The sequence below is a fragment of the Myodes glareolus genome, chromosome 8, assembly GCF_982192425.1.
Source record: "Myodes glareolus chromosome 8, mMyoGla1.1, whole genome shotgun sequence".
NCBI lineage: Eukaryota > Metazoa > Chordata > Mammalia > Rodentia > Cricetidae > Myodes > Myodes glareolus.
This window is the reverse complement of record NC_142033.1, coordinates 73,356,055-73,368,289: the sequence shown is the minus strand read 5'-3', so window position 1 is coordinate 73,368,289 and position 12,235 is coordinate 73,356,055. Positions and strand designations below refer to the sequence as shown.

At 44.6% G+C, this 12,235-nt stretch overlaps 1 protein-coding gene across 1 annotated transcript in view; it reads right to left on the bottom strand.

Moving 5' to 3' along the window:
* Positions 1-10,068, bottom strand: part of Znrf3 (zinc and ring finger 3) — a 158,662-nt gene extending 148,594 nt beyond the window's left edge. The window contains exon 1 of the mRNA XM_085692073.2: positions 9,605-10,068. Coding sequence (XP_085548199.2) covers positions 9,605-9,895 — 291 coding nt within the window. The 5' untranslated portion in view covers positions 9,896-10,068. The remainder of the gene's footprint in view (positions 1-9,604) is intronic.
* Positions 10,069-12,235: the final 2,167 nt, after the last annotated feature.

Here is a 12,235-nt window from a genome sequence, read left to right as displayed (position 1 = left end):
TAAAAAAAGAATACTTAGGTCACATTAGAGCTGGTGTGGCCTTCTCCAAGAGCATAGTGTGAGGTTCCTGGGGCCCAGTGATGGACATCTAACACAGAATGTTTGAGGAAGCATACCTTTAGGGTCCACCTTCAGAACTTTCAGAGCTAGAACGGGTTGCAAAGTCCATTACAGGCTGGGCAATATCATAGGAATTTGAGCTGGAGAGCTCCTGTCCCACTCAAAGGAAGAGCTATTCCTCTACTCTAGGACTGTGGTCTAATGTTGCCAGAAGTTTCCATTTCTCAGTAAGAGCTGATCTGCATGTTGTAGACATTAAAGAGGAACCACCTTTCTAGAAGCTTTCAGCCCACGGATCTGTCTTGAGATGCACTTGAGAGTCTGTTTGATGCTTGGCTCTATCTGCTCACCTATAGCTGACAGTGTCACTTAGAATTCCGATTAGTTTGGCCTTCCTTAAACCCAGGCTGTTCAGCCAAGTGGCAGTGGCACACACCTTTAATCCCAGCACTCGGGAGACAGAGGCAGGCGGATCTCTGTGAGTTCAAGGCCAGCCTGGTCTACAAGAGCTAGTTCCAGGACAGGCTCCAAAGCTACAGAGAAACCCTATCTCAAAACAAAACAAAACAAAAACAAACAAAAAACCCAGGCTGTTCATAAGCAGAGAGTTACTCTGTGATAAACAGGCCTAGTAGAAAATATCCAAGACAATAGCACCACTACCATCCCCAGCACCAAGCTGCAGCATCTTGTGGCATTCTCTGCAGTCTCCAGATCTTCAAGCTGGCTCAGCCAACTTGGAGTAGACAGTCATCTTGCCCCTGCCCAGAGCAGGGGCACCACCTGCTGCTGCTCCAGAATCAAGCTCACAGACACCTAAAGGGAAGGCATTCAATGCTACCAACAGCACATCACTATGCAGAATTAGCTATCATTCAGTACTCCAACAGAGAAAAGAACCAATATTTGCTATTTACTAAATGACAAGAATATACAGATTTCCACCTTACCAAGTTCTGTTTTATTTACACTACTTTCTAAAGAAACAGATATGTACCACAAGGTAAACATTCTCCATGCATGGTGACTGGTGGGTTATAAACTAAAACAAGACTTCTGCAATCTGACAATACCTGTGAGAACCTTGAAGATATTCATACTTAGTAACTCTAAAGATGTCCCTGATAGTTCGACCTATAACAACAGAAAATAATAACCTGTGACATGGTTTCTGTAAATGTTTCAAAATATTTGACAACAATTAAACACTCAAGGTAGACAAAGGGTTATCACCACTAGGTTTTTCTAATTTTCTTTAAAACCACATTCAGTTCACTGGAAAAGCACAAAGGCTAACAGAGTGATATGTAGATAAAAAGATTTTCTTTTTCATAATTTTCAGTATTTCCCAAGTATTGTATAAATGCATTTTCTCTCTGTGTGTGATATGTACTTATATGTGTTCTTATATTTGTGCAAGAACATGGAGGCCAAAGGTAAACGTTGATATGGTGTCTTCCTCAGCTACTCTCCATTTTCTCTGAGACAGGGTTTCATCAATTTAGCAAGGGCTAGCCTGTGAGCTCCAAGGAGCTGCCTATCTCTCCTTGCCAGCACTGGGATTCAGACACATACTACTTTACCCAGCTGTGTATGTGGATGCTGGGGAGCCAAACTCATGTCTGCATGCTTGCATGACAAACACTTTACCAACTAAGTCATCTTCTAGGCTCATAAAAAAAAAGTGTGCTTTAATCAGATTTTATATGTACTTAAAATTCAGCCATCTTTACTATTCCAGTTTCAAAATGCAGCAGCCCTTAGGTGGCCAGAAGTTCCCATTCCAACATTTTCTCATCAAATTTCTAGTATCATCAAAGTTTACTTTCACCAAGTCAACTCTCACAGTCAGTTTCTAAATAACCATATCACCCTGGCTGCCGAACAGAGAAGGGAATTAATATCAACTCTTACAACACATCTTAAAGAGTAATAAAAATAAAAGGCTCTCCTTTGAACCACAATGGGCCAGCTGACCTTAGTCTTTTCACACTATCATAAGTCAACAGAGCTGCTAGAAGTAAGATTTTAAAATATCTAGTTCAGCCTACAAGGGGAACAAAGAGCCTCTACTCTGCCTCCTGCCTTTCTGTTTGACAGTTACAAAGGCACGTCTCCACAAAAGGTTTATCATTTTTAACCTCAGACATAGGTAAAAAATTAGTTGGAAAAGGTGAGACTGCTCAAATGCTCAAATTCACATACTAGCTGTGGCATACAATGGCTTGACCAACCCAAACTCAGCAGTAGGGCCAAATTCCCTCTCCCAGGAGTCCCACAGAATTCTACAGACAGAACATGTTCCAGGGTAAAGTAGTACTGTCCCCACACTAGGCTGCCTGCAGACAGAAGCAAAGCATTATTCATGTTCCCTGCCATACCCTATCCAGGATCTTGTGGACACAAAGCACCACTGACTGTCTTGTCAATGGAAAGAGGAGGGACAGTCCAGAGCTTCAACTTTTTTTTTTAAATACTTTATTTTTATTTCACATGCTTTGGTGTTTTCCCTGCAAGTATGTCTGTGTGAGGGTTTCAAATCCCCTGAACTAGAGTTACAAACAGTTGTGAACCACCATATTGGAGCTGGGAATTGAACCAAGGTCCTCTGGAAGAGCAGCCTGTTCTCTTAACTGATGAGGCATCTCTCCAGTCCCAAGTTTCATGTTCTTACAATCATTAAATCAAACAGGCATATATGCAGGCTGTGCAAAAAAAAAAAAAAAAAGGCATGTACATGGGACATAATTTCTATGAAGAAAATGGTACAGCACAGGAAGGAGTTGTGTCTCACACCAGAAATCATCCTAAAGGCCAGGCTGCTTCAGCTATTCCAGCTTTGCCAATGGCCCAAAACAGCACAAGTGCCATCAAGTAATAGCTACATAGTTACAGTCACTGTCTTTGTAAACTTGGCAGCCTGGCTCTAGGGGAAAGCAAGCTGAAATGAGCCTTCTGTGATTGTGGAAGGAGTGACAAGAGAGAAAGAAATTTCTAATAGGGTAGAGGTTTTCTCAGTTGAAATTACAAACTCATTTCTCAGTCAATGGCTCTGGGTCTAAACCCAAACCTGAATTCCAACACCAGTTCATATAACCTTATCACAAAAGTGTCATGCAAAGCAACCTCAGGGAAACAAAATATGTATCAGCATCAGTAAGATCAGTTTGAATCTTATCTATTACACACCTGCTTAGTGACTGTCACAGGTGACTTTACCATTTTGTTCCTGGCTTCCTAAAAACTGCCAGCAGCCTTGTCTGTCAAATTAAAACAAAGCACTGTGCCTAGTGCCTTACATGACAAGCATTTGAACATTAGATTTTTGTTGTTGTTGCTGTTTAGGCTTGGTTTTTGTTGTGGTTGTCTTTTGTGTATCTCACTATGCTATACAGGCTAGATTGGGACTCCTGGTTCATCTGATTCTCCTGCCTCAGCGTAAATATCTGGAATTAGAGATGTTTGACACCCAAAATCACAGTGCCAAGTTTTATTAGTAGCTACTTTTTGTAGGTGTGTGCGCACGTTATGTGTTTATGCAAGTACCAGAAGTCAATATTGGGTACCTTCCTTAACTACTCTGTACCTTCTTTTTTGAAACGGGGTCTCTCAGTGAACCTAGAGCTTGTTGATTCAGTTAGAATGGCTGACCAGGAACTCAAAAAGATTCATTTAACTTTACCTTTCCAGCACTGAGAGTATCGGCATGCACTACTTGCCTAGTTTTTCTCTTGGTGCTGGGGATTTGAATTCAGGTCCTCAGGTTTATAATGCAAGTACTTTACCCAAAGAGCTATATCCCCAGTCCCTGAGAGCTACTTTTGTTTATTTGTTTATTTTCCGAGACAGTATTTCTCTGTGTAACAGTTCTGGCTATTCAGGAACTCGCTTTTTAGACCAGGCTGGCTTCAAACTCACAGAGATCTATCTACCTCTGCCTCCTGAGTGCTGGAATTAAAGGTATAAAACACCATGGTCTATCCCTGATTGCTACTTTTAAAAGCTCTGACAGAGAATACTGGAAGACTCAAAATTTAAATTAATCAGGAGAAAAGCAACCACTTATATTTAATATATAACTCAAGAATGTCTGACTTTCCTTAGTTTAATCATAAGCCATACTTTTGCACCCACTCTTCCATGAGACACTGTCTCTGCACCAGGGTGAAGAGAGGCTCCAAGACTGAGAAGCCACGAATTAAATGTTAATCATAGCTGACACTACTCTTACCACATGGCCCAAAACATGGCACTCCATCTTTCTAGCCTTGCATTAAATCTGCTGCACTAAAAAGTATTACATCTGGTACTTTGCTTTCTTTCATTTCTAGGGATGAAACCCAGGGCCCTTATGCACTGACCTATGTTTAAGCACACACACTTGGTTCTTTTGATTATGAAGATTAATTTAAAAATAATTTTTCTGTGTATTACAAATTCATATTCTCCAGACTAGGAATCCACCACAAGCCAGGCTCTTAGTAACACAGGTTAACGATTATGAATAACAGATCTTCATAGTTACTCCCACCACCACTAAAGTTTCAAACGCCATTCCATCTGTACAACCTATTCCACATAAGGGATTTCTCATTGCTCAGTGTTCTACCAGGAAAGACATCTTCAGACTAGATACCATGTTCTGGAATACAAATACCCTATAAAAAGACAATTGGTATTCTAACAATGGGATGATCAACAAACAGACCTGTCTCCCTGAAGATCTAGGTCCACCAGAAGGCAGGGGCTGCTCTTGCAGCCTTCCAACACCAGGAGCTGTTCTGCTTCGCTGTGTAATGTTATAGTAGAAGGAAACATGTCTAACTCTTCGCTTTCTCAAATCTTTCATTTCCATCTCTTGTACTTCATCTAAATGTAGAAAACTCCTTGATTGGTTGGTTGCTTTTTTTATCTCCCCCAAGGATGATACAGAACTAGCAGGAGATAGATGCACAAATTTAGTTGAGATATAAATGTCTGTGGGCAAGAGGGGTCAGTTCTGTGTACAACCCTGTCTCAGGACTGCAGCACTGTAGTGTTATTCTGAAAAGGATAGGGTTTTGACAGACATCTATCAAATAAATGTGTTCAATGGAGGCTTACAAAGTTGCCAGCTTCCCTCCAACTCCTGCCAGTCTGAGTGACCTATTACCTCACTCAACTTTTTTTTTTTTTTAAACATTTATGGGAAGGGCATGTGTGCCACAGAGGTCACAAGACAACTTTCAGGAATCCGTTCTCTTCTACCATGTGGGTTTTGAGGATCAAATTTAGGACCTCAGGCTTGAGAGCAAGCACCTTTATTCACTGAGCAATTTCTCAAGCCCTCCACTCAAATTTTTTTTTGTGCTGTACTGGTCAAAGACAAGTACTAGAGGGGAGTTTCCCTTTCCTTCTTGGGAAGCTATCAGAAAAATAAACACATCCATTCACAAGAATATGTGCATAATTTCAGGGGATCACAGACCTGAAAGAACTCCAACAGCAAATTATGAGAAGTAGGTTTGTATTAAATGTCAAAATCCTTACAAACCCAGTGTTAGCTATTTGACAAGACCAAAAACAGGTCATGGTTTCAATTCAGGTTTTGCTAGCTGTCACATTAGAGAAACAAACCTGTCTCTCTTGGCCTCAGTTTCTTCCTCTGTAAATCCGAGTAAACACAGAGTCTGATTCTGTATGAATGAAAGATAAAATGAACAAGCATAATGTTCTTGGCACACAGTACCCTGCACACACAAAATAAGGCTCATCAATGGAGCTAAGACTGCTTCTTCCACGCTCCCATCCCCAGTCAGAATTACTGGGAATTGCCAGGAGGTCTCAGGGTATAAAAACAGAGAAGAGATCGTAGGAATTTACTAAACCCGCCCCCCAACAATGAAATGCTTGCTTTTAACCAATAAAGGACCATCTGACAAAATGGTTGGTAAGCCCTCTTCTGCATAAATCTAAGTCAGCTGTCAGCATGCAATTGTTCTATTAGACCAAGTCAATTTTTGGAGGCAGGCCTATTAAGTTAACTTCAAATGGAGATGAAAAGAAAGTGCTTGATCAAATGCTGAACTGTAAAAACACACTGACAGGGAAACAAGGCAGAGGAATTAGCCTCCTACAATTATTCCCTGTGATACCTTTAGTTACCCAGACTATCTAATCACCATTTACCTCTCATTTCACTCTTAACAGCTAAAAGAACTTCCTTAGTTCTTCATGTTCTTAGCTTCAAGTCCATCAGACATTTAACCTGGGATCCGAAATAACTGATTTGAAAGTTGCACAGAACCAATCATTCTAATTCCTTCTACAAATTAATTTCTCAATATTTTAATATTTTACTTCAATGGGAGAAATAGGTATTTCCACTTTAAAACAATCTTTTATTTCTAGTAATACAAATTTCCATGTTTGTTCAGCCAATCCACATACCACTAGCCAGTGTATAATCAAGCCCCTTCATTTAACAACACCAACCACATGGACTGCACAGCCATGTATACAAGTTTCAGATAATAATTTCATTAACAGCAACACATTGGTTTAAAGATGAAATACGTACCAGTATGTCTAAAAGCTCTTTAAAGGTACACAACTCAGAAGTACAGTTAAAGTGTAATTCTTCTAGCAATTAGATCTTTGATTGGTTCACTTAGATGCAAACAGGCTATAATGTGGCAAGATAATAAAAGCAATTAATTTCACACCCAAATATCCTGTTCACAGCCGGAGATAACAAAATAGGAAAAAAAAATCAAACACACACAAACAGCCCTTCATACAGACTAATGACCTTAGGATAATTATTTATGCCTAATACATTCATCCCAATACATTCATCTGAATTACTAACCCTACTTCTACAAAAGCACATACATCCAGGCTTCCTCCCATCCTAACTTATGCAAAAGACTGAACAGGTATCCTAACTAGAAGTCTCTGGGATGGCCAGACTATGATAAGGTATCTACTATGTACACACATACACACACACACTCATTCACACACTTTCACTGGTAAATTGAAAAAAAAAATCAGTACTACAAAACATTTCTTATCTTAGAATTTTTAAAGAGAAACTTTTAAACAGCTCTTTCCCTCCTCTTCCCAATTAAAAACAAAATTGCTAGAGAATCACACTGGAAATCACCAAAACAATGCAACATGCATTGAAATAAACAAAGACTATGACACACTAGACGGCAAATGAAGTTTTTTAGGTGGTAAAACCAAAGTTGAATGAGTACTTAGGAAACATGATTAATCTGAAATTATACACTGTCTTCACTTCCACACTCTTACTACACACTCTCTTGTTAATAGTCCCTCTCAGCAGTCCTAAAACACTGACATTCCCTACAAAACTTACTTCAGGGCTGGTAGGCAGGAGCTACAACAGTTCCTTCAGTCTGGCAGTATTCACAGGATAAAAGCATGCCAGTCTGTGTACATACACAGAGCTCTCTGAAAGACACTGTGCTTGTCTGTGGACACAAAGTTCAACATGTTGATGACCACAACAAAGTTATTAAAACTATAGAGTGTACCAAGCACTAACTATTCAGAGAGCTCAGATAAGAACATCAATATTACTGCAGTTATAAGGGAATTAAGAACACCATCAGTGACTGGCTAACAGGTAAACTTATTAAATACCATTTAAGCCATTTTTTTCCCTTAGCAATTGTTGACTTAATTTGGGAGGTGCTAGTCTAATAGACTACAAAAGAGTTAGATAAGTACTTCAAAAACTTCAAGAGACCAGAGTCCTGCCAAATTCACACATTATCTCTCTACTAGGCAGGATAAAATAGTTACAAATGGTGTGTTTAAACGGCTAATTTTGTATTAAATGGTGCACCCAAGAATATCTGCAAAGCACAGCACTATGCATAATGGATAGCTCGCCAGACAAACTGCCATGGAGAATGGCTCAAGTTTAAACACTGCAGATAAAAATCTGAAACTTCAAAAGTCTCCTTCAAAAAGTGAAGTGCCACGTTAAAACACACTCCCCCTCAGCTGCCACCTCCCCCTCAGGCTGTAAATCAAACATTTCTAAAGTCACCAGGGCATAGTGAAAGCCTCAAAGAAAGACAAGAGTCACAAGAAGCAAGATTTAAGATTCAAACTATTCTCAAAGCCTGCAACAGCAATGTTCAGGAATCTTCAGCAAAGCATCCTCTCTAAAGCTTGTATGTTAATGGCAGTAACAACATTATAAGGAAAAAAGTCCCATCACATTTAGCAACATCTGTAGTCACAGAAATCAGTCAAGCGTGTGTTTCGTTTCCTATAGATGGGAATAGAGCATCGTGGAACAATGCTTTTTAAGTACAGGCATCGGGACCTCCTCTAGCTTTGGAAGGACAGACACCTTTAAGGAGCCACACTGTACTGGCCTATGTCCGATCAACTCAGAGCTCTGAAGCTGCACCCGGGAGAGGCAAGGGAATTATGCTGTCTACACTCAAAGCTGCTATGTAGTAAGTCATTCCACACAGTTCCTTTTCTCTTCATAATTCACCCAAGAACAACGCACCGAAGATCCAAACTATAGGCCTTTATAGCCCCCCCCCAAAATTAAAAGACAAGCCAACCATATTCAAATCGCCCCCACTAGAGGTGTGCCTGCTAACAGCCCACAAGTGCGCTGGCCCTATAACAAGTTGATTAAAATCATGGTCAAGGAAGCGGGAAATCTATGCAGCTAACCATCCGCAGAGGCTTCAGTTGAGAGTCGCTCCTCAAAGACTGGGGACAGCTTAAAGCTCTCCACAGCCAGCTTCCTTTGGAACGCAGACCTCTAGCATTTTGGAACAAGGTGGAGGCCCTGTCAGTGAGCGACCCTGGCTTTGCAGGCCTCTTCGGTATTAGTCCTTGATCCAGAGGCGAGTCTGCGGTCTCTCTCATCCCCTTGTAATCTGAGGCAAGCAGCGAAGGCTGCCTTCCACCGTCACTACAGTGCACCTCCAATGCCCACTCGCCAGCCAACTCCGCCTGCTCCCCTTCCTGCTGGTGCCTGTCCAGAGCCCGGCCAGAGAGTAAGCGGCCAGGTAAGACGGGCGGTAGATCCCAGCGTGGGGGAAGAAAAATTACCCGAGGATGTGCGCCCCGGCAACCTGGCCTCTCCGAAAACAGAGCCAGCATGGATAGAAAGCAACGCCCGCGACCCTAAGCAGCCGCTCCATCCTTCAACTCGCCTTTGCAAAGTTGGCATTCAACAGGTAGTTGCCGGGACTTTCACCTGAGGGAGAAAAACGTCCCGCCAACTCCAGAGTTGCCGCCCCGGCGCCCATGCCCAACCCAGAGTCCCCACCCCCACCCCGGCGCGGTGCCCCCACCGGAGGCCGAGCCCCCACGTGCGCTAGCCCCAGCCGCAGTGCCCCGGAGGCCGCGTCCCGCTCGCCAGCCCGCCCGCGAGGGATGCCGCCGGGCTCCGCGCCCCCCCCCCACCGCCCGCCCGCCCGCTAGCCCGCGGCGGGGTCGGCGGGCGCAGCCCCCGGAGCCATCTTGTGGCGGCGGAGCACGGGGCCCGGGAAGCTACCTGCACGATCTCGCCCTCGGCGCTGAGCATGGCCCCGGCCCGCGAGAAGCGGCCCGTGAGGCCGGTGGTGTGGGTGGTGTAGTCGCCGCTCGGGCTCGACTCGAACAGCACCACCTCCACGAACGCCGTCTCCTTGGCCCGCGCCGCGCCGGGCCCCGCGGCCGCCAGCAGCAGTCCGAGAAGCAGCGGCAGCGGAGGTGGCGGCGGCAGGCGACGACCGCGGGGGTCGCGGCGGAGGCGGCGGCGGCGGCGGCCCGGGGCCCCTGGGCGCCCGCCCGAGCGTGGCCTCATGGTCCTGCGGCGGGAGGGCGCGGAGGGCGGGCGCGGCCGGGCATAGTCGCGGGCCGGCGGAGGACCGAGCGCGGGCGGTCGCCTCACAGCACCATCGCGGCGGCAGCGGCGGCTTTGTGGGTCGCAGGCTCTGCTCCGCTCCCCGGGCCGTCGCGCCGCGGCCCTTTCATCTGCTCCACGTGAGGGGTTATCCCCGCCCCCGCAGCGTCGTGACCCGCTCTCCCCTCCCTCCCCGCGCTCGGCCGCGGCCACCTCTGAGGGGAGCCGGTAGGCGGGGCGGGCGCGCCTGCGGCGAGAGGCGGGGCTCCGAGGCCCCGCCCGCCCCGCCCCATCGGCTGAGTTCCTCCCCGACTCTCTGCATGGGCCACGCCCCTTCGCCATTGCTCCGCCCCCTCATCTATGCTCCGCCCTCCGCGGCGGACATTTCTCCAGGCAGTTGCTGAAATGACCGAGAATAAGGACCTCAACCTGTTCCCGGGTTATTCGCCGCAACGGCGCGTCCTCCTCTGACGCGGGAATTAGAGCCACTGGGGCGTGGAAGGATGCTTCATTCACAGTTCCGGCGATGCGAGCCTGCCATCCGCTCTCGGTGCTCGCCCCCACCTCCATGGACCGCGAAAGGCCCCCGCGGCCGTCAGGGGCAGTTTGCAACCCGCCGGTACATGTCCAGTTCTTGCGTGGGTGTCGCTTTGAAAGTTACCCTCAACTAAAAGAGTGAGGACGGGTGGCAGAGAACTTGAAGAAGTTATCTGGATTCTAATGGAGTTCATCTTTCTGCAGCCCTGGAGACGATCTCTAACCCCCACTTCAGAAGAAGTTGTGAAACGTTTGAATCTCACCATGTGCAGAAGGGCGGAAGAGTCCAACACGCTTAATGCACAAACTGCTGGCTGCCAAACATACCAAAGACACGTGCTCCGAGCACAGACGTTCCCAGTCACCCAGAAGATAAACTTTTAATTCCCTTTGCCTTTTTTGAACAGGCTTTTTCCTTCCTCAATAAGTCTATGAGAAACCCTCCTTTAAAAGCCACATTTAACTTCTGCTTCCTCAGTCCATCTTCCCTCCCTGACCTGAATGACTTTGTTTAAATATTTGGTTAGGGTGATCTGCTTCTACTTGCTACCGCACCCAAAATATTAAGACAAAAAGAAAAGTCATTGAGGGTTTCCTTGAGTAATCAACTCAACGAGGTTACCGCTTAAACTGAAAAGGAATGTTTTGCCAGAGTGTGGAATAGAAAATACAATTGAAAAGAAATTTATACAACTGTGTTACTATATTTGGACCACCCAAAGCTTTGGCACAAAGGCACCTGACAAAGCAACAGAGTTGTTAGTTTCCCCGAGCCAAATTAATCAGCACATGGGAGCACTGTCAATACCAAGGTTTCTGATTTCACCCACCAAGGCACAACCCAGTCTTTAAGGAGAGGACAATTACTACAGCCCATGCTTGACATCGTAATTCTTAAAAGTATGAGGTCATCATCAACTGGTGAAAATGAATAAGCAAATATGGTCTATCCAGACAATGGAATCTTATGGGTTTTTTTTAACATGGTAAAGTTTCAATCTTCAATTGCATTTTAAATGATAAAAGTAAGGCTACAATGGGATCTTACCAAGAAACAAAATATTGAATATTGAATGAATGAAACACAAAACTATACTAAGTGGAGCATATAGTGTTTGATCTGAATGAAATGCCAAGAATCTAGAGCGATGGAAAGGTTAGTGGTTGCCAGACGCTGAGCTGGAAGTAGGATTGGATAGTATGACTGCTAATGAATTTCTCTTAAGGGTAATGAATATATTCTGGAATTAGATAATGATTATATGCTTTGTAAATATCTGAAACCCATCAAACTGTACCTTTTTACAGGGTGAATTTTATAGTGTATGAATTACATCTCAAAACAGCCGCTAAAATTTAATTAACTCTTTGGGTGCTTGATGTGGTGGTGCCCTCCTTTAATCCCAGCCCTGTGGAATGGAGTCAGGTAGAGCTATGAGTTCAAGGCCAGCCTGGTCCAGAGTGTGTTTCAGGCCAGCCAAGCTATGTAGTGAGACCCTTTCTCGAACAAACAAAATGGAGTCTTGAGGCAGGAAAGATGGTTAAGAGAGGAGCCAGTTGCAGCTCACAATCGCATGTAACTCCAGCTTCTGGAGATCTGGCCCTCTCTTCTGTTCATATGGGGCATACAATTTTTACACACACACACAGAGAGAGAGAGAGAGAGAGAGAGAGAGAGAGAGAGAGAGAGAGAGAGAGATTTTCAAAATCTTTTAATTCAATCAATAGTGGCTGGAGATGACTCAGTGGTTAAAAGCATTTGTT